We start from the raw sequence: 27,387 nt of genomic DNA, 5'->3' as shown, positions 1-27,387 counted from the left end.
CATAAATGCAGGAGCGTGAGTGGGCAGGAGCAGAGGGAGAGAGCTATAAGCCACGTGTTTTCTGTTTATGTGTTTTGTTTTGCTTTGTTTTAATGGTGGTTGTGAATCCTGAGCTGGGTGTTCCGGGGGAGGGGGCTCACACACGGTGTGCTGAAAGAGAGAAGAGAGACACTCCCTGTAGAATACTCCAAGAGGGAACGAGATGGCTGATGTGGAGATAGGTAGGTGACTTGCCACTCGTCCCCTGGTCCTGAACTGCCCTCACAGGCCACCTGGAGCACAAGGGCATGGCAAATAGGACAGTGGAGAGGGAGGGTATCCAGTACCCTTTTGGGCGTGTTATTAAAAAAGTGTTTCTTAAAGATACTTTCCATATTTTATTTATACTTAAAGACTAACTTTAATCTCCAGATCACCTATCTATACATACTTTCCTTTTATTGATTTCACTTAACCTGAAATGAATGGCTTACTAAACACTACAAACAAATATTGACCACGTGTCTTACGTGAAACATAAGAATGGCTTCTAACAGTCATTCATCGGTCTCCCCGCTAACTTTTTAAAGTTATGAACATATACAGTAAAAACAATTCTGAAGGTTTTTGATGGCACTAGTAGCCAGCACCCACATCCCTTCAAATATTGACACGGTTTGTGACTTCAGACAGTTTAAACTGCAGCTCTTTTGCTAAGTGGGGTGGATAAGGCACACCATTTCTGCTTTTGCTTCTTGAACTTCTTAGTTTTGAGACACAGATGAGCTTCCACAGCGTCTGACATTCTTGCTGTTTTCGTCCCGTAAACCTGAATTCTGTTGTTCGTACTCCAGGTTTGTGCTCAGAGGACAGTGCCTTAGCAAGAGAAAAGTAAATTGTGCTGCACTTTTCTTCCTGTTAGCTGAACACCTAATGAGTTTGTACATGTTAACTACATTCTTAGAAATGTCTGAGTCATGTCTACCAGCTGGAATTCTCTTACTTAACGTGTGGAGGTTTTGCATTGTGGTACTGAATCAAGATGGGAACAGGAGGGCGAGGTTGTTGATTGCAGAGAAGTCTGAGATCCAGTCAAATGAATTCCTGTGTCTTTGTCCTTCTGGTGGCTGCAAAACCTTCACATTCTCTTTAGACATCATTAGATACCATGGCTCTTGAAGTCCAACCTGAATCCTGTAAGAATGTTGTCATTTTGCCATAGCGGTATATTGCGTTCACTCACCATACCATAAGGATAATTTATTCCATTCACATTAATTTTTGTTACAGATCTAACCACTGGAGGAACTGCTAGGTATTTAGGGTCACATTCAACTCTCAGGCTGTATGTTCTGTTTCCGCCACTTGTCTAAGAAGAGTCTCAGCTGCTTTTCTACTTCAAGTAGCCTAACGTTGTGGTCCGTAGAACTCTTGGTAAATTATGATTGATCTTCACCCATGAGTTGCTACTTTAATACTTCCATGGAAGAGTGCTTCCCAGGCATTTAGATTTTAGGAACAATGAAATAAAAAAAAATTAGAGGAGGGGAAAAAGATAGTGTGGCCAAGTTTTATTTTCTTTTAAATACGAACATTATTAACTATACTGTCCTCATCATTTCATAGAGAGAACCTATCTTTACTAGCTGAGTGTAGGAAGGATATAGTCTGAGAATGAACACGGACCTGTAAGTTGAACAGACTTAGCTTTTAAAAAACTCGTAACCTTAGTTCTGTTTTCTCATTTCACTATAGATGAATGATAGTCTTGTCAGGAAGGGCACTGGTCCTGCCCACAGACCAGCAGGAGGTCATGCATGGCGGGCGGGTCTTTCTTGCCCTCTGGGCCTAAAAGTTTGTAATTTGAGAGTGAATTACCAAGGAAGAGCATGTTGTAGGACAGATTCTTATTTTTATCTTGTATATTTAAAGAGAAGCTATTGCTCTGTATTCTCTGAAAGGACTCAGCGGTAATTGAGCCACATACCAGCTATTTATGGGAAGTTGGGCGCATTAGGTAAATATTAAAAAAAAAAAAAGTAAGTTTGTGCAGAGCAGGACTCTTTAGTTGTGAAGAGTCTAGGCCTTGGTTGTGAAATAGGCCAACAGAACATTTGTTAAAACTTTTTTTAATGTTTTTTTAATTTTTTATTTTTGAGAGAGAGCGAGCGTGAGCGGGGGAGGGGCAGAGAGAGAGGGAGACACAGAATCCGAAGCGGGCTCCAGGCTCTGAGCTGTCAGCACACAGGCCACCGCGGGGCTCGAACTCACGAACTGTGAGATCACGACCTGAGCTGAAGTTGGATGCTTAACCATCTGAGCCATCCAGGCGCCCCAGGCCAATAGAACATTTTGAACAGTGTGTCTCCCGATACCGTACCAGTTCTGAATATTCCACTCTCCACTCTCCAAGTCCCGGGTCTTCTGTGTATCCTGTACTTTTCTTTTCTTTTCAGGCAAATACTAGTGTCTACCATTTAAGTTTTCCTTTAGTAAAAATGATCAGGCCTTTTGCTTTTCCTAAGCTATTTGCATGCTCGTATATTTGCCTGACTGAAAGGCCTTTGTCAATTTTCCGGGCTCTGGGGAGCACCAGGAAGAGTTTTCATGGTCAACAGTGAAAGGCGGGGGGATCTGTTCAAGTTACTTTATTCCCACGGATGTCTCAAATAGAGCTTCGTGTTTGAGACTCGCTTCCGAAATAGAGACTTCCCTTGACTTCAGTGAGAAAAATATGATGAGATTAGATCTATAAGATATATAGTTAAATAATTTATTTATTTATTTTTTTTATTAAAAAAAATTTTTTTTTTCAACGTTTATTTATTTTTGGGACAGAGAGAGACAGAGCATGAACGGGGGAGGGGCAGAGAGAGAGGGAGACACAGAATCGGAAACAGGCTCCAGGCTCTGAGCCATCAGCCCAGAGCCCGACGCAGGGCTCGAACTCACGGACCGCAAGATCGTGACCTGGCTGAAGTTGGACGCTTAACCGACTGCGCCACCCAGGCGCCCCAATAATTTATTTTTAAAAGGAACTTCAGAGATCACCCAGCACAAACTCCTGTTTAACATAGGAGAAATCTGAAGCTCCTAAAGATTAAGGGTCACAGGGCAACTTGGTGGAAGCCATAATGTATGGCCCGGGTGGAACAGGGGGTGTTTTAGTTAATTAAATATTCCACTTAAAAAAGAGTCATCCTCTGCTGCTGGTCTTTTCTCTAATGGGTTAGATCGACAAGAGACAACACAACAGTCTTTGTCTCCCTGCCTCCCCCCACCCCCAGCATGCCTGAGAGGGTCTTGTATGTGTGCATGCACCCCCATTCAGAGATGGGAGTGTTGTCACCTTGCATAGGACCGTGCTGAAGCTGTGGCATAGTCCCCTGGCCTTACTGGCTGTGAAGACAAAATTCAGAGTGGCTTTGTGAAGGTATAGCAGTGTGGGGTCGTGAAGGTTGGGACCCTTGCTGCCCCTCGAGAACCGGCGTGGATGTAATGGATGAGGTAGTCCCTCCGCTTTGCTGGGGTGCTCACCAAGGTCTGGAGAAGAAGGGGACTAGCTCAGGCAATGGCAGGGATCACAAGGCCTATTATCTGACTTCTCCAAGGAGTGCTTCCCCCCCCCCCCCAGCCGCCCACTTTCCAAAGCCCATTATTCCTAGAAAAATCAACTCCAGTTTGAGATTGTATTTGTAATGGTAGTTAATACTTGGGATTGAGGTTGCTTTAGAAGAAAAAAGGGAAAGAGGAGGTAAGACTGATACTAAAGGAAATGACTCAAAGTTTGAATGTTCAGCTTCTTTGGGAAATTGTATTATTTTGATCAGAAAAAAGGAACAAATTGTACATATGATTGTTATGATTATAATTTGGCATCCTGGAATATTCCACAGGGCTAGCAGATTGAGCCTCACGGAAAAACAGATGAAGGAATTAGAACCTTGTGTTGTGGCCTCTCTGTGGTCATAATTGCGGAAACTCCCTCTCATATCTGGGTAAAAAAAAAAGATAAATAAAAACAAATTTTATGTTTCCTGAATTCTGGTGAACACTTGCATTTTTACTACATAAAAATCACAGTTCCTGCTTTGATTTAGCATGTTTATTTTCTCATTTATGAAAATGTATTTAGAGTAGAAACTTCACAGTTTACTGAAGAGAAAATAAATTACAGTGTTGAGCAAACAGAAATGTTCTTTTCGCTGAACCACATGATGTGGCAATCTTCCATTCCCACTTAGAAATAGAAGTGCACGAGGCCAGTTTGACCTTTGAGTCGTCTTTGAAGCTACGTTTCATTTTATATTTGCAACTATTTCTTTTAGTAGATTATTCTTTGTTGTTGTTTGAAGATGTATAAAATGTTTTCGGCAAACTAAATTTGGAAGAATCATTTATATGTATATTTTTTACAAGTAAGGCAAATTTGTGCAAAATGGAAAATTGTTTCTGTAAACGTATATGGTGTATAATTAATTTACAGGTGTAATAGGTGTAAATAATTTATAGACTTGCAAGAAGAAAATATTTTAAATTGGGTTCTAACAGATATAAATTCTACAGTAAAATAGATCTCTTAGTGCGACTTCAGGTAAGAAATAGACTCTGATTTAAATATACAGTCCATAACCAAGCAGCCACCTTTAACTCCTTTCCATCTATTCATCAGTTTATTCATCTGTTGTTTTTCCATGCATCCATGCATCCATGCATCCATGCATCCATGCATCCAATCAAGTGTTTCTTGGGAACCTACTGCTCAGGCTCTGGGCTAAGTGATAGGGATACAGCGATGAGTGTCAAAGACAGCCAGTGGAGGTTATTGCACTGGGGGGAGTGCAAATGCATTTGTATGCAATTTATCTCCCCCCCCCCTTTCCCCCTAAATTGATGAGCTTTCAAATCAGTGTTAAAGGGCCTTATCCCCTCTACCCTGTCTATGCAGTATGCAAACTCAGGCTATTAGAAGTTAATTACAGGAAGGTTTTGAAGATACTTACTAGAAAGCAAATATATTATTTGAAAGGTAAATGATTGTCAACCAAACAAAACATTTATTGACCAGTATGTGAAAGGCACTGTGTCAGGTGTAACTCTGCCACAGGGTTAATTTAACTGCGATAACCTAACAAAATTAGAATCAGCAAGACACAGGATTGGAAAGTTTTGATGGTTGGCGGGGGGGGGGGGGCAAGTTAGGAAAGGTCTAGATTCTGAAAAGCTGCTGGAACCCCCGGGCCAGTGCTGCTGCCCCATTACCTACCTATAGATTACCAGTGGGATGGGATGGGGAGGGGTCAGTGTGCTGGGGTTGGTGAGAGTTTAGGCCGGTACATCAGAAAATCCAAGATTCAGATCCAAGCTCTGTGACCTTGGGCAAGGTAGTAAACCTCTTCAGATGTTCCTGTCTATGAAGAGGGTTCAAAAGTAGCTCCAAAGTTGGCAAGGAGTAAACCTTTTAGTATATTAGGAAGGTGTCATTATTCCATTATTATTATTATTATTATTATTATTATTATTATTCCTACCATGAGGAAGAGATGGGAGGACATCAAGGGGCAATTGTGATTGTGATGGTAAAAATCTAGTTAAGGGACACCTGGGTGGTTCATTTGGTCAAGCGTTGGACTGTTGAATTCGGCTCGGGTCGTAACCTCATGGTTTGTGAGTTTGAGCCCCAGACAGGGCTCGGTCTGTGCTGACGGCAGAGCTTGCCTGGGATTCTCTCCCCACCCCTCTCTCTGCTCCTCACCCACTCTCTCTTTTTTTTCTTTATCTCAAAATAAATAAATAAACTTTAAAAAATTATTTTAAAAAATCTAGTGAAAAGTTCCTAAGGGGAAAACAAAAGGCTTTTTTTTGTTGTTATTACATGGAATATGAATGGAGAAAAAAGTCTTTTGTTTTCTTTGAAACCCCTGTTCCACCCTTTACTTGAATATATTGTCCTCTACAAGTCTAGTCAATATATTCCCTGAGACATGTTTTTATGATTATGGTGCATGCACATGCAGTAGAATTTATATCACCATTCTATTTTGTAGTGAAAATCAAATAAATATTTCCTGTGTCAGGTGAGTATTGGCATGATAAAACTTCTAATCGAATGGGAGACTATTGAAAGATTTTTAATTCCAGAAGATCTTAATTAGTATAGAAACTACATAAGGTGTGGGGTTTTTTGCTTGTTTGTTTGTTTTTGGTATTTAAGAATGACAGCTTAAAATGGCACAGTGGTATTGGTAAGATAATTGTGCTTGTGCCCTGGCCACAGCTTTGCTGTGCTTGAAAACATGTCTCCTTTTAGCTTCTTCGTGTTGTGCACAACAGGAACTCACTATGGAATCCTAGAATGTTGGGCCATGGACCCTGTGGGAAATTGGAACTTTTGGTGCTGTGGTTTCCCAGAAGGAAGCCTGCTCTGGTGATCGGTACTCTCCATCAGAGAAAGCCCCACTCGGATTCCAGCTCACCATGGTATTTGCTATAGGACTTCTTTGTAGCCATTCAAGTTCAGTTCCTTTGCTGGGACATAAAGATAATACAGTTGTACTTAACCCTTATGGAACTTAGGGAGAGGCTGTAAAAATTAATGGTGTAATATTGGAGGCACCACGCACTGAGTATCTCATATGGTGGTTTAAACACAATCTGGTGTTCGCTTAAAGTACTTTGTAAAAGCATTTTAAGGGCATAATTAGCTGCAGTGTATGTAAATGTAATTTATGATAGTATAGTTGTCTCGGGTTTTTTGTTTTTTGTTTTTTAGAAGCCTTGAGTAGAAAAAAAGAAATCCAGATTTTAAACTGTTAATATACACATTAAATATAGAAGGAAGACATTTATGCTTGTAGGACCCGACAGATGAAAGATGGACCTTTTTTCATCAATTAATGTGTTCACTTGGGGCCCTGAGGCAAGCATGTTCTCTAAACCCAGTTAACGAGTCACTTAGAGCTCTGGTTGATAGAGCTTATTCAGTGGAACCAATTTATTTGGCTTCAGAGTTAATGTATTTCTCGTGAACGTTCCTTGATGAGTTCTCTAAATTGATGAGTTCTCTGAGGAGATCTATAAAGGGATCCCTTTCTCCAGCCTGGGTTTTGAACAAGTAAGAAATAGGGCATTATTAGAGTCATCAAATGGAGAACAAAACATTACCTCTGTTGTGAATAGAACTATACTGGAGACGTAGCGTAGAAGGAAGAGGCTCTGCCCACCTAGTTACAGGCAAGGGGCGGGTGGCAGGGTGTATTAGCCTGCTCTCTAAGGTAGCTCTCATTTCAAAAGAGGAAAAGAAAAAAGAGGAAGGGGTTAGTTGAAAGAGCGGAGAGGAAGGCCAGCCTTGTTGAGGCAAAATCCCTCTTTCTAGGAACGGGCAACAGGGAAGAGGCATTTCCTGTTGATAAGACAGACTCTTTTTTTTTTTTTTAATTTTTTTTTAACGTTTATTTATTTTTGAGACAGAGACAGAGCATGAACGGGGGAGGGACAGAGAGAGGGAGACACAGAATCCGAAACAGCTCCAGGCTCTGAGCTGTCAGCACAGAGCCCGATGCGGGGCTTGAACTCACGGGCTATGAGATCATGACCTGAGCCGAAGTTGGCCGCTTAACCGACTGAGCCACCCAGGCGCCCCTAAGACAGACTCTTAAAAATTCTCCCACTTAACCTTTAAAATTTGATGGCACTGGAGCAAGAGACCAACTCCGTTTGGGAATCAGCGGCGAGAGGGCGGTTTCCTTTTATTCCGGTTTGTTCATTTTAATCATCTGGGACCAAATCCCTTTTTGCTAGCTGCTCCTTTGTACCTAAGATAGTCGCACAGTCTCCTCCTTTCTAGAAGGAGCTGGGAGATGGAGTCAGCGAGGATTTTGATGCATGTGCAGGATTTATTTTCTTTCTTTCTATCCTACGTGGGGGGGTTTCTGCCCAATGTAGCATCTCAGCTTGGGCCAGTTGTTTAAACCAAAGATATAAATGTATTTATAAAAAGAACTGTTTTACTTCCCCCAAATTGTGACCTAAGTCCAAGGCTTAAATCATTAATCCTATTCTGAATTTGGGTTGCACGGTGCTGGAACTATTCTGCAGTAATTTTTAAGAACAAATGTCACTTATCCACCTTGTCATGGAGAACAAATAATCACAGATTTTTATCAGTGGGCATTGTTTCTAATTAGCTTATCAGCCATGACGTGCTTTAACTCTGCTCCCAATCTTGCTGTTTTCTGGCCAACCTCGAGCTTGCCTGTATCGGTCAAGGACTTGGGTCTCTCTAGTGAATAAAGGCTGTGCCATTAGTAATGTCTGTTACTGTTTCCTCAGCTGAGCTCCAGTGGGTTGCCTCCTTTGAGCCTTTCTCTCTGAGGCACTGTTTTCCCCATGGGCAAGTGAGAAGAAAGATACTACTGGGTTTTGAGTCTCATAGGAAGGCAGGATGGCGGACTGTTCCCTACCATTCGGTTCACAAACACCTGTCAAGTACCAAACCCTGTGAGATACACAGCATGTAAGACACCAATACTTGTGTGCGGTGATTCTGTAGTCTGGTGGGAAGAGGTTGGATTAAGATAAAAACACGTGAAGAGATAACAGCAGAAAGGTTAAATGAAAAGTGATTCGAAACGCATTTAGGGAGCAGCTGCTGTGTGTTTGCTGCTGGGTGTGGTGCCGACCTTTAACAATAAATGAAAAATAATCCAGGTCTAGAAGAGGTTCATGTTCCCAGCAGAGTGACAGGCCTATGAAAAATGATGACATCTAAAAGGGAACCGACACCACGGAATAGTGGCTTTCTGCTGGACTCAGGGAGGGCTGTGGAAAAGAACGGTTATTGGAGCTGGGCCCTGACGATTGGGTAGGAGTTTGCAGGATAAAAACGATACGAAAAAAGGACAGGTGGATGCAGGAATTTTGTAAAGGACAGGTGCACTGGGGCTTGGCGAGTGATCAGAAAAGGCCAGTGTGATGCTGAGAAGTGGACCTTCTGTAGCTGAGATAGTCATGGGACAACGAATCGGAAAATCAGGGAGTCAGAAAGCGAGGTACCATGGTGGAGAGAGGCTGATACATTTGAATTAATACAAGTGTCACTTGACTCATTTCAATCCATATTGTTTTTAATCCCAGAATACTCGCAAATTAGGGGAAAAAAAAACAACAGGAGTTGGGGTAGCAGTTCCTTGAAAGGTTGTAAAGATGCTCTCAGCCGTAGAGAAGGTGAAGAGAGAAAAGCACTTGAAGTCCTACTAAGCCTCACACAATGTGAGTCTTAATGAAAGCAGGGCTGATCTTTCTCCACACAACAGAAAAGCGAATTAAAACTGAGGATTACCAGAGTTTAGTTTGTGTTTCCTGTTAGTTGGAGTTGATTTGTTTTCCCAGGGAAAGAATTTTCAGCTTTGGAATTTTCATCCCCTCCTTTTAGCTTGATGGTCTGGCTGTATTGATCCTCACAGGGTCACATGTATTTCTGCCCGGGTTTCCTAGGCAGCATCCAGGAGAGCCTCTCCTTTTGGGTGTTGTTTTGGAAGAGACGTTTCTCTTGATATCTGTGCTCCTTGGAATCGCTAGGCTTGCTCTTGGCAGTGGCTGTTCCTGGAGTCTCTCCTCCTTTCCTCTGGCCGGGTTATTTTTTAACATGGATGTCCGTGCGCTGTCAGGGCACCTGATGGCCCTTAGAACTCGCTGGATTTTAAAAACTAAAGAATGTGGCAGGAATAGGATATTGACGAGGAACACCATAAGTGAAGATGCATCAAATTACACGGATATTTATATTTCTATATATCTAAATTTTATTAGAGATTTTATTGTGAATTCATCGTGAAAACCGTATTTGTGCAGACAACACAGCATTTTGTTTTAGGTTATTAGGACTTGTGTTACGGGGGTTACTGCTCTGCTGAGCCAAAAGGCTCTGGAGAACTAGGTTCCAGTCAAGTTTGAACCGTCTTTATAGGAAGAATTATCCTTTGTTATTTGAGTCTAATATCAGAAACATCTCGGTTGCATCCCTTACTGAGTAAATATTGAATCCTGTGGGGACAAAGATTTGAGATAATGGCAGATTGTTTTGCCTCTCTTTCCCAGCCTTTTTCGGGGGGGGGGCGGGGAGCAGGGGCATTGGGGAAGATAGTAGACATAAAATTGGACTGACCAAATACTATAATTTGGGGGTGGATAATAGTAAGCATGTACCTCATGTCACACTTGTCAAAAAAGGAATGGACAGGCACCTGGGTGGCTCAGTCGGTTAAGCTCAGGTCATGATCTCGCTGTTTATGGGTTCAAGGCTTGTGTGGGGCTCTGTGCTGACAGCATGAAGCCTGCTTGGGATTCCTGTTCTCCTTCTCTCTCTCTGCCCCTCCCCGGTGTGTGCCTTCTCTCTCTCTCTCTCTCTCTCTCTCTCTCTCTCTCTCTCTCTCTCTCTCAAAATAAACACTAAAAAAAAAAGAAAAGAATGGAGACTTTGAGCGGGAGGCTGGGGAGCACTGTGTGTTGTGAAATGGCATGGGGATGCCAGGAGGGAAAGGGAATTGAAGCAAAGATGTCAAGGCCAACTGAAGTCATGCTGAATTTGAGATTGGTTGAGATTGTTATACAGTTGAACTCAAAGATGAATTGGAGGAATTTTCACATTGGGAAGTTTGATTTCCGATAGACTCTCAGTTCCTGGCATAGAGAGGGCTCTAAATAAATATAAATAAGTGACTGAAAGAATAGATGGTAAAGTTTTAGGCATCGTACCCAGGTTCTGAGGACATAAATAGAACAGTTGGGACCTTCTCCCACCTGGGGGATTTTGTCCTTGCAATTCCCCTGTCTGGAATATTCTTCCACCAGGTAGCCATTAACTTGCTCCTTCAGCGCCTTTGGGTCTCTGTTCAGATGTCACATAAGCAGAGAGGCTGACTTTAGCTTTCCTTAACCTACTTGTTTTTCTCCATTGCATTTCACGGTAATTTAATAATACATATATATGGTTATTTAAACATAAATTCTGTATATGTGTACCATACATATGGCTATTTTATAGTAATGTAGCTGGAGTTTAGGGGATCTAGAAATTAAATAGCTGGAGATAAATCTTGAATGGCAGGGTGGAACAAAGAATGGAAACCCTTAAATGTCAGGTTGATATTGGTATCCTTTTCTTTGGTCAGAAAGGTGATGTATATGTGGCATTTCACTAAGGGCGGTGGGGATCGCTGTTCTGCATTTCACAGTTACACATTTTTTCATGCATTCACCAAATATTTGTTGAGCACCTACTATATGAGTTGCAGGCAGTCTGAGGTACTAGGGACAACGCACCGGTGACAAAATACGCAGAAATCACTTTCCTTCTCAAAACGGTACTTCTGGTGAAATGTAACCATTTTCATCGATCAGTCATGTGATGCTTTGGGGAAGTCATGACGTCACCTAGGATGTCATCGGCTTTGACAAAAAAAGAAGGGAGTGTGAGAAATGATGTGGGGAGAGAGCATTCAGAGCTCACCAAGAGTTTTGCTAGCTTGTTTGGAGATCAGGTGAAAGGAGCAGTCGTGATTCCTCTAAGATTTGAGCCTCCATAGCTGGAAAAATGGTGGGCCTCTTAGAGGAATGCCAGAGAGGGGGCCGGTTTTGGTGGAAAACCCTGGTGTATACTTTGATATGTTTTGAGTTGGACAGCTGCCTTTCATCCAAGTGGAAATGCCCAGGAAGAGGCTAGAAATGCGGATCGGTAACTCAGAAGGGAGGCCACCGTTCGGCATTTACTAGAGCAGCTGATACTGTTTACTTATGTATCTGTTTGAATCTGACTCCAGCTAAATGAGTTCCTATAAAAGAGCACGCTGTATCAATGTCATGAGAAAACAGTTACAACTTTCATTTGGTATCCTGTCACTACTGCTTATTGGTATCATAGGAATATGTAATGTTCCTGAGTAAGCTTAATCGTGCAGTATTTTACCAAGGGGAAATTATATTCTTAATCCTAGGTAATGGCCACCGGTTTACATACTATGATTGTAACGATTGTGGTAGCATGTGTTCTCTTTATCCACACCAATAATTAATCCATCCTTGAAACTTACTAAGCTACTTACTTCAACAATAAACCAATAATAAAATCCACTGCTTATTATTAAGAAATATTAATGTGAGTATAAGATTTAGGACTAGATTTACACTCCTAAAATTGCTTTAGCTGATGATACATTTTCTGCTTGCTGATAACCGGTTTCCGTGCCTCATGTCTTTATATTTCAGGGTATTAAAAATGATGATATAGAAAATGCGTCTTAGAATGTTTTCTGAAAAGCCCTAGATCAGAGCACAAAGCTCAATATACTTTTGTCTGTTCTTAGACATAATTTTACTTTTCAAGAAATGCTACATTTTGTCTACCAGAACCCCAAATTTGACTCGAAATAAAATTTTTCTTTTATGTATTAAGTTCTTTGGCTGTGTGTCCTTCTAAAAGATTTGATGTCAGAAACCAAGGGAGTGCTTTTGTTCAGCATCCTGTATCCCTTTTAGAGGAGCACCTTGCAACTCAGAAAGCGTCGGACATTTTTCCTTCCACGTTGTGAAAAGTTCTAAAGGGCAGCTCCTGGGTTGGTTAATTCAGCTGCTAAGCCGTGTTTTGAAGGGCCAGCTGCTTTGTTTTCCTGCTAAGTCATTTCAGGACTTTGGCCCTTTCCTGGAAATGTTCATTCAGGGTTGCAGGATGGCCATATCACATCTTAGTGGCACATCCTCACAGACTAATGATGAAAGGTTGTAAGAGGACTCCATTTTCTTGCATTAATTTTTTGGTAACATGTATTTATTTTTGAGAGACTGAGAGACAGATTACAAGCGGCGGAGGAGCAGAGAGAGGGAGGCACAGAATCCAAAGCAGGTCCCAGGCTCTGAGTGGTCAGCACAGAGCCCCAGTGTGGGGCTTGAACTCGTGAACCGAACTGTGAGACCATGACCTGAGCCAAAGTCGGAAGCTTACCCGACTGAGCACCCAGGCGCCCCTGTTTTCTTGCATTAAAAAAATGTTTTATTGACGCAAAACTTACATACCATGGAATTCACCCATGTAAACTGTACAGGTCAGTGGCTTCAGTATATTTACAGTGTTGTGCAGCCATTACCATGGTCTAGTTTTAGAACCGTTTCATCACCCCATAAAGAAAAAGTTACTCTTCATCCCCTACCCCTATCCCTAGGCAACTAGGAATCTGCTTTCTGGCCCTGTAGACTTTCCTATTCTAGACATTTCATAGTAACCAAACGATGCTGTTTTCAAGGTTCGTTTATCCATGTTGTAACCTGTATCAGTATTTGATGACTTTGATTGCCAGAAAGCGTTCCATTGTGTGGATATACCTCCTTTTGTTTATCTGTCAGTTGACGGACACTCAGTTTGTTTCCACTTTTTGGCTGTTGTGAGTAATACAGCTATGAACATTTGCGTACAAGGTTTTGCGTGGACATAAGTTTTTCACTTCTCTTGGGTGTGGAATTCGGGGTAATATGGCAGTCCACACCTAATTTCCTAGGCGTGGAATTACTGGGCAATATGGTAGCTCTGTGTTTAACATTTTAGGAATTGCTAATTTGTTTTCCAAAGGGACTGCATCATTTTCCCAATCCTGTCAGCACTGTGTGAGGGCTTCAATTTTTCCACATCCTGGACAACACTGGCTGTTGTCTTTCTTTTTGATGAGAGCCATTCTAGTGGGTTTGAAGGAGTTTCTCCTTGTGGTTTTGGTTTGTATTTCCCTAATGATATATGGAGCGTCTTTTCGTGTGTCTGTTGGCTATCCATATGCATTGTGTTTTCGTTTTGCTGATGGTGTTGCTTGATGTCCAAAACTTTTTGATTTGGATGAAATCTGATATATCAAATTTTTCTCTTACTGGTTCTGCTTTTGGTGCCTTCTCTGTTTTTTACAATAAAACATCTTATAGGTAAGTAACGTACGTACAGAAAGGTGCCCAAACCACAAATAGACAGTTCACTGCATTTTCAGAAGGTAAACATACCTATGAAAAACCAGCATGCAGATTAACAAACAGAGCACGACCAGTATCCCAGAAGCTCCCGTCACGGTTCCTCCAAGTTTAGTTAACCGTGATCTTGACTTCCAGCATCATAGGTAAGTTTTGCCCATTTAGGGGCTTTGTATAAATCGAATCACATAGTAGTTGTTATCCTGTGTCTTCGTTTTTTAAAAGTCTACGTTGGAGTCTGCTACACTGTAGCGTGTATGTTTCCTTTGTTTACTTTCTTGTGTAGTAGCATATCACTGCGTGAGTTTTCGACGGCGTATTTTTTCCACTGTTGACCGGCATTCGGATTACATTCAGGTCTGGTCTGTTAGACTAGAGCTTCTGTGAATATTCTGTTTGGCGAGCATACACTTAGAAGGGTAGCCTGTGTAGGAAAGGCGTAGTTCAGCTCTAGCAGTTGTTGCCAGTTAATTGGCCACAGGGTTTGTTACCAGCCTTAGGAATCTCTTCTTTTTAGCAACCGGATGTTTTCCCAGAGGTCTTCCTCACCCCTGCCATCCAGCAGAGCTCCCCTCAGGTGTCATTCGCCAGAATTTCTGTACACGCGGGTTCCCGGGATGGTCATTTCAAGGGAGAAGACAAAGCTGTCACTCTTGGCTTAGTCAGGCTCACTCTGTAGGGCTGAGGAGGGCTCTAGGCTTGTCGTAAACACTTGGTCTGATATGTAGAAATGCAGCTGAGGTTCTGTCTGCATCGAGGAAGGGGGAGGGGAGGCAGCTGTGTCTGCAGAAAGTGGGAACATCCAGTCCCACCAGTTAGACACTACCGGAGGAGTGGCTTTGTGCTCCCCAAGATCTCTCTTCTGGACTTACTTTCAAAATTTAGCAGGAGTCCTCCGTAAGTATTTTTAATAGTGATCGTGCTTTTTGCATTTTAATTTGTATTTTTACAACATTACATTTTCACTAAGCCTGCTGTAATAAATCGACCTTTGGACAGTGTCGCCCGTGGTCGCTTTTGTCTTCGTGGTGGTGCCGCATTGAAAATGCGCGGGGGAGCGCTCTCCAGAAAGTGGTTACCATTTTCCCACGGAAACAGTGTTTCATTAAGCTTTGGTTCCGGCTTAAGCCTTAACAGCACATTAATTAAAAATATCAAATACCGTGTTATGTAAAAGCAAAGGTAATACAATAACTGTACATGTCCACAGTGATTTTAGCAGAATTATCTTCTGAGTTACATTACTGTCGAGCAGGGAAGGTCCTTGCTTTCCGGAGGGGCATGTCTCTATGACTTCACATACACGCAAAAATACAGTTTCACTCACTGATATATCTCATTTGTCTAGAACAAATGTGCTACCTGTAATAAAGACTTTTGGAAAACAATGATTGTGTTTCCATCTGAATTTACATAGGTTCTTTTTTGAGAATGGTTGTGGATGGCCAAGATGATAAAGCATCGAGTAGCACAGTGAAAGTACTGTTTCCACAGCCGTGGCTGTGCAGACCAGGGGGATAAGTGTTGTAAAGCAGAGTCTAGTCAAGCAGAGAGCCTAGTCAGTTCTGGAGAGATTGGTCCCGTTGGTAGGCAAATTCAGGCATAGGTGACGTTCTCATTTCCTAATTGGCGTTTCCATATCTGCCCGCTGAACATTTGCGGAAAGCACGGTGGTCACTGGTGATTATTCATTTTGGATTATGTGTAAAATGTAATCCTCCTGTTTTAGAAAGGTTTTCCCCCTAAGTCCTAGGAGCTGTGCAAAATCCAAGCGCACTGCCACGTAAACGTAGGTTAAATTTCCTATCAGAATTGTTGTGCTTTTTCTCGTTCACACCCATTCATGCCTTTCCTGTTCCTAGTTGACCTTTTTTTTACCCGAGTTGTTTTGGTACAAGTTCCATCTCAGTCAAGCGGAGTGATACTTCACCTTGTCATAGCATTGAAGGGAAACCTGGACTCCATGTTCTAGGTCAGGGGTAGGTTAAAACCCAGTTTTCTAGAATGCCTTTTAAAATAATTTGATATGCATTTGGTTCCCAGTAGCATTGCTCCTGTGTTAGCCTGAGAGTCTGAGACAGACTTCAGGGAAACGTGGTCCCCTTTAATTAGCACTAGAAGTGATGTATGTAGTTTACTGTGAGTTTGCTGAAGAAAGGTTCTTTGTGCAACTCTCTTGAGCAACAAGTGAGCTGGATTAGTTTGTTACGGTTTTCCAGTAAATTACAAAACTTCTATCAATAAGGAAATAATTTGCGGGAGGAGCATAGGTGTGGATCTTTGCAGACCTTTTTGTCTTGAGGATGAGGGCAGTCTTGAGTGTTCGTCTCGTTGTAGAGGCGGGGATGTCCTTGCACTTGTGCGGGAATGTTTGGGCGAAAATCTGTTACATGAATTTCTGAGTGTACGTTTATTTCTTGAGCCCGTCAGAGTTCACTCTTCTCTCAGTGTTTCAAAGGTGGGGGATGTTTTTATTGTTGGAAAGTTTTGCATCCCTCGCATGACCTCCTATCCACGGAGTTAACGCAAGACTCCTTTTACTGCAATCCTCAGGGAATCGTGGACACAGCGTTCACGCTCATGAAGACCATCCATGTGCCACGCACATGCCGTATCTTATTTAATCATTAAAATGTCCCTCAGAGCTGGATGTCATGTGTATTTTTCCGTTGAATAATCAAGTCATGGGGCGTTAAATAAGTTGCCCCAGGTACATCAGTAATGGCTGAGACTCAGACCAAGTACCATTCTTTTCCCTCTACGATATATGCCCTCTCATATTTCTAATAAAATGGTTCTGATTTGTGCTGTAGATAATTGCAGTTCAGAAAGTAAAAGCCTCTGAGTACTCATGCTGTGTTAACAGACAAGTAGCTTTTCAGGTACAGTGAGGATTAAAATGGACTTTAACATTTTCAGATAAATGCATTTTATCGTGCAGTTGTCATATTTTGAATATCGTAATTGGCTTCAAAATATACTTCCTGAAAACTAGGTTAATAGGCAATGTATTAGGTGTATAAAGTTGGAGGATGAAAACTGACAGAGGTGTTTTGATAGAAGGACATATTCTTGTGCTGTGCTGTGCTGCGTATTGAGGAATTCGGATTGTATCCCGGGGACAGTAAGAAGACTTAGTTGGGCCTTCCTGAGGAGAGTGACGTGATCACATTTGCACCGGGTGACTGCACGGTGGGAGGTGCATTTGAAATGCCTGCTTTGGAGACATGGAGATAAGTTGAGAGACCTGGGCAGTAATTCTGGCAAGAGCTGATGCAGATCTAAACTCAGGAACTGCTCGTGGGAATGAGTCAAGTGGACTGATCTGGGAGATTTTAAGGAGGTAGAAGATGGCAGAACATAGCTCTTGGTTGTTTTGTGAAGGAAGAAGAGGATGAAAGAGGTTTCTGGCTTGGGGCCATTGACAGAGCAAGGTGCACAGAGCGGGGGACACAGCTCCGAGGAGTTGGTGGACGGGCTTCAATTGTGAAATGCCGATTTTAAAATATTTCAGTGGGCAGTTTAGTAAAGGGATCTAGACTCAAGACAGATTTCGGTGAAAGATGGTGGTTTTGGAATCATGGGCATCTAGATGGCAAGGGAAGACCTGGGAGGATATAAGATGACCCAACGAGAATTTGCTCGGTGGGAAGAGAAGAGGCGAGAGGGTATGTTCATCAGGTCTCCCGTCCCTGTTCACCCCCTACTTCCCCTCATTGATCAGCCTCATTCTTAGAGGCACTTGAATTTGTGACTCTGATGGAAGGGATCCAGCTTTCTGTAATGAAAAGCCTTATTAGTGATCTTGGACCTTTAGCAAGATAAAATAGGTGAGGTCGGGCAGCATAACGAGCAAAGAACCAGACTGAAGGGAGAGGAGCATACGTTTGTTTTCAGAGACTTTTAGTACAGTTTTAATACGATACTGTTCTGTTGGCACTTCTGCTTCTCCTCACCCTCCCCGGCTCTAGTCGGCACTTAGGTGATATTTTCCAGGAGCTTTCCAGATAGTATCTCTTGCCCTTGTAACGGCCTGAAACGTTAGATAGTATCAGCTCTCTTTGACAGTGGAGAGTTTTAGAGCTCAGGTAATTTCTCCGGGAGCTGTGCACTCACACCTCGGCCCTGTGAGCTTGTTAGTATCACACAGCCTGCCTGGATGACTAGCCGTTTCCTGGTTTGCACAATCTTTATTCATTCTCTTCTCCCTGGTTTTTCTGGTCTCTAGAGAGAGCGCTGTGTGTCGTTCCTCTAGGCACCGTGTGACGTTTCACGCTGTGAAAGCTACGCTCATGTCTTCCACCTTGCCTCTTTGGAGCACAGAGCTGCCGTCCAGGTGCCGTAGCCACGTCCTCGCTCTGCCACTTGTGAGCCGTCTACTTTGTCTTCTCTGCCTCCATTCCCTTCTTGTTAAGATGGGTGTTGGTGACAGTCGCAGTAGCATCTGTCGTTAGAAAGGTGATCGCGAGGACCGAGGGAGATGTTTGCGAATGTTCGTGACGGACCGCGCCTGGTGGAGAACGTGACGTCAGTACACATTAAGTAAATACAAATACCCAGAGCATCCTCTAGAATGTATGCTGCACCCTGATGCTTCTCACTTATCTTTTCCTTCTGTTGAAGTAGAAGTTTTGCGTTTGTATTTATTCACACCCTGTACTCCCCAATAAAAAGATTTGAGGTCTTTGTATTTCCAGTGTTGAAGGCAGTGAACACTAAAACCCAGGTATCATTCGTGCTTAGTAAATTTCAGAACTGTTTTGTCAAATGTGGTTTTATTTGGGAGCAGTGGGAAAGAATACGGACGTTATTTGCTGACGGACCGGACGGAGCAGACAGATGCAGTCTGTAAATGACTTCCGCTCTATAACCCCAAGACCCTTTGACATCTCTTTGCTTTCTTTATTTCATAGAATAACAAATGAAATAGGGAGACGTTTAGTTAGAGCGATTTAACTGCAGCCACAGCCCGCAATTCAGATTTTCTTTTCTTCAGAAAATAAGATGGGTGATTTAAAAAAAAAAAACAAGATTGGATATTTCTCGGAAAACAAGGAAACCAGTGTCGAAAGAATCAGTTTTAATTGCTTCTGATCTTACATTAAATATGAATTAGATCAAAACGATGTTTGTTTTGATTCTGAAGACTGCTCCAGCAAGCCTTTTTTCCAATGTTTGTTAATGAACTTCCTGAAGGAATCTCCCAGTTTTCGAGGGAAGTGTCCTAACAGTACTCAGATGCCCTCTTCCTAAGAGGGCAGCGATGTCAAGGTAAACAAAAGAAATTAGCATTCCAAGAGGAGGTCATTCTACTTTGAGAAAAATCTTTTTGTAGATTACACAGAACTCTAGTGCCTTTTGGACTGAGAATTCTGAGCCCCAAGAGCACTGTAAATAGCTTTTGATACTAATAAATCAGTAGATGAAGTTGCTCTGAAACGTTTTAACGTATCCTCCTATTTTTCTTCTACCTCATGTGAGAGGCTACGTAATTTTTAGGCAAACATAACAAGTAAGTGACAGTCAGATAGAATTTCATATAATTTATTTTCCATTTCATGCTTTACATCCCTTTGTCACTATTATATTTGTCTACACCTTGGATGTCCTTCTCTGAATAATGGCTGCATGATAGATTGACAATGACATCTTAAAGGGCAGCAGCACCTGGAAATAATACACACTAAATCTCCGTTTATCTGCAGAGGTAATTAGGAGTGGATCTGGAGAGAGGGGGTGCTTTCTCTGCTCTTTTTCAGTTAATTATTGCTCTCATCTTGTTACTCAAAACGTTTCCAGTTTCCTGTTCTTTTTTAAGTTGGAATGCTTAATGTCTTCTTTGTTTCAGCCCTCTCCTTATCAGAGGTGTAGCTGAGACCTTATCTTTTCTTTCCCTTTTTCTAATTCCATAGCTCTTCCGGAGTACTCTGAGAGTGGGTGTTTGGAGTGGGCCAGAGCACAGGTGCGGTGGCACTCTTGGCTTCTGACACTCAGAATCTGGTGGGAGACCAGCTGTACCTCTCCCCACGTTGCGTTTCTTTGGGACTAAGGAAAGCAGTTCGCCCAAATCAGGACCCAGAAACCAGGGTCTCTTCTTGACGAATCTATAATAGGTAGTGGCCCAGCTCAGAGGAAAGTTCTCAATGACTATAGTTTGGCAGAAGAATGCTTTTCAGGTACAGTTGCATCTGAGTTCATAGGTGCATTGAACGCTTCCCTTCTTTTTCTTTTTTCTTACATTTATTTATCTTTGAGAGACAGGGTGAGACAGAGCGTGAGTGGAGGAGGGGCAGAGAGAGAAGGAGACACAGAATCCGAAGCAGGCCCCAGGCTCCCAGCAAGCGTTCAGCACAGAGCGCGACACGGGGCTCGAATCCACGAACCGTGAGATCATGACCTGAGCCGGAGTCGGACGCTTAACCGACTGAGCCACCCAGGCGCCCCTGAATACTTCTGATTTATCAAAATGTATAGCAGCTTGTGATTCTCCCCAGTTTTACTTGTACCCGTTGAAAGAATAGATAAAAAGGACACTGAAAAGTGAAAGATGACTTATCCTTGAACTCAAGCATACTGTTTCTCCTTACTTGAAGAAAGAGCACTTAGCAGTCGCTTCAGCCACCTTTTGATTTGTTTTCTGATACTCGCCGCTCACCTTCTTGGGTGAGTGGCCTTGCCCTGCTGGTTTTATCCTAAGGCCTTTATTTTACTTCCTTAAAGTTTTATTTATTTAAGTAATCTCTACACCCTTCATGAGGCTTGAACTCATGACCCCAAGATCAAGAGTCACATGCTCCTCCAACTGAGCCAGCCAGGCGCCCCGACGCTTAGGCCTTTATACTCTGCTTCTTTCATTGTATTGCCACTGCCCTCTCAATAATCTCTAAAAGGAGATGGGTCCCACATCTTTTCCTTTCCTTATTTTCTTCTGTTTCTTTGTAGCTTTGTTGGTAGCACAGCCTCAACGCTTCTCCTAAAATGATTCATTTGTCCTAATAGGTCTTTGGAATTTTCTTGGTTTCCTCCTCCAGATTTGGGGTCTGAAATTCCCCTTTTCCTCATCTCACCATTTCCAAAATCTCAGTCTTTGCCCTCCTGTCAGTCTCTTTTATGACTGGACCCATGGGTGACCTGACTCCGTAAGGCTGTCTGTCTAGATATCTGAGGATGTCTGTAGTCTACACCGTCAGCCCTTCTTCTTAAGGCAGTTAGTTCTTCGTTCTGCACGTCTTAGCCCTGGGAGACCAGCTGGACTGTTGAGACGTAACTTTCAACTCTTCTCTACAACCGAACTCTTATTTTTGGTCAGCGATACAGGTTAGAAACCTCGGTGATCCCTTCTCCTTCGTGTCTGTTGGGTCAGGTTGTACCTCTTTTCATCTCTGATATCTGCATCATCAGTGTATCTGTCTGTTAAATGCCTGTCAAGGCCCAGGAAGATAGGGAGAGTTTGGATGAGTCTCCCGACAGCCTCCGTTCCAAGCGAGCGGAACATTAAACAGAACAGGAAGGCTGTTGTGAACGGTCAGGAGGCACACGTGATTTGAATGTTTTGGAGATGGCTAGGATGGAGAGGGATGGGGTTAAAGAAATTTGATCCCATGTGGGCAGGAAATAAAGCAAATTAGACATTTTTGAACAGAGGGAATGTGGTGAGAGCTGCATGAAAGAGAAATCAGTTGGGCTTTATAATGCAAATGATTAGGAGCTGGGGAAAGGCAGAGATGGAGATGGGGGGGGGGGCAGGGTCCAAGGTCCCAGGTCCTGGAGGTTGGGGCTCCACGGCGGGAGAGTAAGAGTAAGGGAGTTGATGTCCGTCCGTTCTAGAGATACTCAGCTTGAGCTGACGTGAAGCCATTCGGAAGGAATTGTCCGCGAAACACCGGAGGAGAGTTTTCACAGAACTTGTGTGAGCCAGTGCACAGGGCTGGGGAGAGAAGTTTGTGAGTTATCATTGCCTCTTCAGCCGTAATTTACTGCTTTTTCCATTCCTCATGATTCATTCTTTTGTACTTTAGTGCTGTCGTGTTATTTATGTTAATAATAAACATCATTTATCTTGAAGATAGCTTTCTGTTAGGCCGCCATGAAATCTTCAAACTTCTTTTTCTCGGTGACAGATAAGTGATTATAAGGCTGCGGCTTGTCACAGTTTCATAACTTTGGACAAATTTATCTATTGCTGTGAGTTAAGTACATTAAGATTAACGTTTCACGGGTACTAATGGCTCAGCAGCACAATCAATTGCAGGAAATTTGAATTTGTGAGCTGTGTAGCAGAAGCTCAAAGATTTTCTCTTAAACTGTGAAAGGATGCTTTACAGTTGTTATCGGATGGTCAGCTTTTTTCTTTTCTTTTTTTTTAATAGGCAGGGATGATGGTCACGATGCCGAAAGAGAAATTATGGATCTTTGCTTTTCCGGTTCTCTGTGATACCTACCTTGTAACTCATCTGAGGCCACATGCATTGAGGCCTCGGGGTTGGGCGGTCGTGGGGGTGGGGGAGAGCAGTAGGAAGTGAGGAAAGAGTTGGCTTTGCTAGAGAAAACCACTTTCTTCTACTCAGATGCAGCCAAGGTGGGAGGAGACCAACACCTTTTGTCCTTGGAGGGAGAGTGAAGGGAGAGTGGAGAACTGCCCATTGTTTTGATTGAAGACTTCTCCCTTTTTCAGCTGCTAAGGCAGAGTCCTGCTTGCTGTCACCTTGAGCCCCGGGGACGCTGACAGAGTGAGAGTGTAGGCAGCAGATGTAGTGATAACACTCCTAACCCTTAGACTCCGTGGAGACGGTCAGGGGCACGTAAATACTTGGGTGTCACCATCACTTGGTCGGGTGCTCTCCATTCCCAAGATGCTTCATCCTGCCTCTATGCCTTTGCTGCCTGCAGAGAATTGATGCTGATGAGTGCAAAACGTGCTAGAAATCTCAGAATCAAGAGAGTATGGTGAGCGGGCAGAGAGAGGTGTGAAGAAGCCGAGCTGGGAAGACACAGCTCTCCTTGTGTTGCAGATCCTGAGGCTCGGACAAGTTAGTGACTTGTGAAGTTCACGGAGCTGAAGAGCTGTGATTCTGAGTCTAAGAGTCTAAGATTCGGGATTGCTAGCTCAGAGATCTTTCAGGAGAGCCTGTTGCCTCTAAGAATTCAGGAGTGGAGTTGCAGAGGAAGTGCCCATTGTTCCCGCCTCTGCAGTCTGCACTGCCCTGCACACCGTTCACACCCCACAGCACGGCTGTACCGTCAGGCTTTGAAGTTAGCTTCCAAGTTCCCTTGACTGCTAAGGGCTGTCTGCATGGACCTCTGCTAAGCCCCCCTTGGACTCGATTGGCCGCTTCATCGTTTTCTGAGCCATGTTCTTAATATCATCTGCCTCTCCATTCACACTCATTTGTCCCTAAGCAAATTTTGGAGCACATGTCCTTAACATCGTGCATGTCTAGTAGTAAGTTATACACATGCACCAACATGGGTTTTGCCTGGATCTGTCTTCTTCTGTTCGTACAATTATGTTGGGAAGCACAGGGAAATGAAATTTTAAAAAGGATGAAAATAAATGGGTGGAAGTTCTAGTCTGTATCTTCTGTTCATATGTGGGTTGTTTTGACCTTCCACTCCTCTTCCCTACAGGAACTACACTTAGGTTTAGGAGAGTAAATTGCAAATGCTCTCACTTCAATTGTTAGAGTCCTTTGTCTTTATTCATATTGCTGCTAGAATTGTCCATATCTAAACGTCCACTTGTTTCCACACTTTTTGTTTGGTCGTTTGTGCAACCTGTATTGGTTAGGGTTCTCGAGAGAAACAAAATATATGCTGAGAATACGTATCTGACACAGAGAGAGACACTGAGATTTGTTTTAAGTAACTGACTTATTTGCTTATAATCACGTGGCCAGTCTGGAATCTGCAGGCAGACCAAAGATTGGAAACCCAGGTAGAATTTTTATGTTATAATCTGGAAGTACTGTTGCTTCTTCTTCAGGGGACCTCAGTCTTTGCTTGTCAGGCTTTCGACTAATAGGATGAGGCCCACCACATCATCTGTAAAAAGTACTTTCACAGGGGCGCCTGGGTGGCTCCGTCAATTAAGCGTCTGACTCTTGATTTCAGCTCAGGTCATGATCTCATGGTTCGTGAGATGGAGCTACGCGTAGGGCTCTGTGCTGACAGCGTGGAGCCTGCTTGGAATTCGCTCTCGCTCGCTCTCGTTCTCTTTTCTCTCTGCCTCTACCCCACGCATTCTCTCTCTCTCTCAAAATAAATACATAGGTATTAAAAAAAAAGGACCTTCACAGCAAAACGGCTGGACTGGTATTTGTCCAAAAAATCCGAGCACCATAGCCACGCCACATTGACACATGAAATTAAGGAGCTTTTGTGGTACCCTCCTAGCTTATCTTCCAGTCTCCTATGTCCATCTTCCACTTCTTTTCCACCCTCCTTCTGTCAGGAGACCTTAGAAGGACAGACATCGGCATGGGAACATTTCATCCTAAGCAGCGTAAGTAATAATGATCCTCACTGTGCTAATACATTCTTAGTGTTCCCCAAGATACAGTTAGGATAAATTCGAAAGTTCTGTGCCCCCGGAACCCCTATACCTTCCAGCCTTGTCTTTCCTGTCTTGGACAGACTTACGTACGCTCTAGCTACTCTCAGAGGTACTTTTAGTTCTTCCTGTGCACTGATAATTTCCTGTCTCTATGGCTTTGCTTTATGATACAGAAGCAAGACTAGTATAAAGCAAAATATAAGATGGTAGGAATCAGGAGGGGGCTGAGAGAGAACAGAAGTCATTGTGAATAATTCAAGCTTTTGAGCTCTGAAAACACTTCATTAAGGTGGGGAGAGAGGAAACGGTGAGATAGATGGTGTTATGGGCCGAATTGTTCCCCCCTCCCCCATTCATATGTTGAGGTCTTCAGGATGTGACCATATTTGGAGACACAATCTTTATAGAAGTAATTAGGCTAAGATGAGGTTGTTGGAGTGGGCCCTTAACCCAGTACAACTGGTGTCCTTATATAAGAAGAGGGAATTTGGATACAGACACACACAGGGGAAAGATGATGTGAGGACGCAGGGAGAAGGTGGCCATCTACAAGCCGAAGAAAGAGGCTTCAGAAGAAACCAAACCTTCTGACCGTGGTCTTGGACTGTCAGCCTTCAGAACTGTGAGAAGATAAATTTCTGTCGTTCCCATCACCCAGTCTCTGGTGCTTTGTTATGGGGCCCGAGCAAACTCCTTCAGGTGGAGTGAGGAGGGGCTCAGGGAGCACGGAGAGGGCTGAAGCGGAGAGGCGGCAGAAACGTGGAGTGTTACCTTAGTGGATCGTGCATCTGAGTTACTACTACTAGGTTACAGCCGATTTCCACAACGTGTTGGACCTCAACCTGGTCCTTGAATTAACTGTGTTCAAATGGTGGGGAACAGGGGTCTTTCTTTAATGGTGTCTTACAGCGAGAGCAAGAGCCTCCAGGAGAAGAGGGTGCCCAGTTGGTACCAGAACAGTGCTTTGTTTTCCAAATCTTGGGTCCCTTGTTGATTGTGAAGGATGAATCTCTTCTGCCTCTCAGCTGCCAAGTCGCAGGTGATTATTTAAGACCCAGATGGCAGAATGAACAACAGGTGGTAGAGATTCTCTGGCCGTTTCATTTTGTGTTACGTGCTAGTCACACAAGAGTCATAGTGAGCTTTCGTTATTATCCTTTTTTAGCTTGGGTCGGCTGAGGTGACAGCATTTCCCTTAAAAAAAAAAAAAGACTTCATCTTTTTAGAGTACTTTCAGATTTATAGGGAGACTGTGGAGACATACAGAAAGTTCCCATATAACCCATACCCAGTCCCCCTGTTATTAACGTATTACCTTAGCATTTTACATTTCTTATGATTAGTGGACCAAAATGTATACGTACATAAGATTTTTTTATTTTTATTTTTACTTTTTAATTTTATTTTAGAGATAGAGTGAGCGAGTGGGGGAGAGGGAGAGAGAACCTTCTGTGCTAGTCACACAAGAGTCCTGGCAATTTTCCATTATCCACACTGAGTGCGGAGCCTGACGCGGGGCTCGAGCCCACGACCCTGGGATCATGACCTGAGCCGTAATCAAGAGTCAGATGCTCAACTGACTGAGCCACCCAGACACCCCTATACATTAAGTTTTAATTTTATTCAGTTTCCTTAATTTTAAGCTATTTCTTTTCTGTGTCTCAGGAGCTCACCAGTGATCCTGTGTTACATGTAATTCCCGTGTCTTCTTGGGCTCCTTTTGTCTGCGACCTTTTCTCAGGCTTCCTTGGCTTTTGTTGACCTTGACGGTCTTGAGGAATACTGGTCAGGCGTTTTATAGAATGTCCCTCTACTGGGATTCGTCTGACATTTTCTTCACGATTAGACTGGGGTTTCAGGTTGTTGGGAGGAAGACCAGAGGGGTAAAATGTCGTTTTCACCGCATCCTGTCGAGAGTGCGCTATCAACATGACTGATGACTGTCGATTCTGACCTTGCTCACCTGGCCCAGGGAGTGTCTGTCCCGTGTCTTCACAGTAAAGTTCCTCTCGGAAACCAAGTCACTGTGTGAAGCATATGCCTAAGGACTGGGGACCCTCGATTTCTTAAACACAAAATACCCTGGAGCAGTTTTTGAACGCAGGGTGTGAGTAACGATGTTGCTGAATTACAAGGAGTGGCAAAGCAAAACACAAAACCATGCTTTTTTTTTTTTTTTTGCTCCTTTTGTTTCAGAAAAAAAAATACTTTGTAATGTTGCTATGAGAAGTAAGAAAAATGTTGATTGGAACTTTGCAATTTGTTGAATAAAAATAGATTTCAACCTTGGGCCTTCTTTGTTTATCTAATTAAGGCGGTCAGTTCTTATCTGTATGCTGTATACTTATCTGTACCACGGGGACTCCCAGGCTATTGTTACAGCCAGAAAAGGAAAGATTAAAATTGGTCTGTCTTTCATTATTAATTGAAATGTTATAGAACATTGTTTTCTCAGAGGCGATGTCTTGACAGTTACATTTATTGGGCGGTCACAGTCCATGTTGGTTTTTCAGAGCCTGTCCTAGCTTGGCCTCGAATGTGGTCTTTTTCTAGGTTACTGTTTCTATTATAGGCAGAGGATTTCATTTTCGCCCTCTAGTGGTCAGCTTTATCATCTCGAATTCTAGCTGGACAAAATCAGAGGTAGAAAAATCAAATCACTGACTATTCTCATGGTAATTTTCCCCTCACGTTTTAATACTGATGCTAAAATGACATGGTGATGAATTTTAGCTACGTATTTTTGGATTAGAACTAATATTTAAATGGGACAGTGTTTTAAAGTGGTAATTCTAACTTGATTAAAAGCTATAGTGATGAAAGATAGCATTCCAGGTGGACGATTTACCTAGCTG

At 42.9% G+C, this 27,387-nt stretch overlaps 2 protein-coding genes across 2 annotated transcripts in view; one reads left to right on the top strand and one right to left on the bottom strand.

Moving 5' to 3' along the window:
* Positions 1 to 27,387, top strand: part of CA8 (carbonic anhydrase 8) — an 89,840-nt gene that overhangs the window by 16,118 nt on the left and 46,335 nt on the right. The window lies entirely within an intron of this gene.
* On the bottom strand, positions 834 to 26,463 carry LOC122496116 (ubiquitin-conjugating enzyme E2 variant 2-like). The gene is given in 3 exon segments (XM_043602258.1): positions 834 to 1,204; positions 1,207 to 1,348; positions 26,206 to 26,463. Coding segments are annotated over 3 exon segments (588 nt in total). The 3' UTR covers positions 834 to 1,016.

The sequence above is a fragment of the Prionailurus bengalensis genome, chromosome F2 (genome assembly GCF_016509475.1).
Source record: "Prionailurus bengalensis isolate Pbe53 chromosome F2, Fcat_Pben_1.1_paternal_pri, whole genome shotgun sequence".
Lineage (NCBI taxonomy): Eukaryota > Metazoa > Chordata > Mammalia > Carnivora > Felidae > Prionailurus > Prionailurus bengalensis.
Note: the sequence above shows the minus strand (reverse complement) of the source record. Positions and strands in the feature narration are given on the sequence as shown.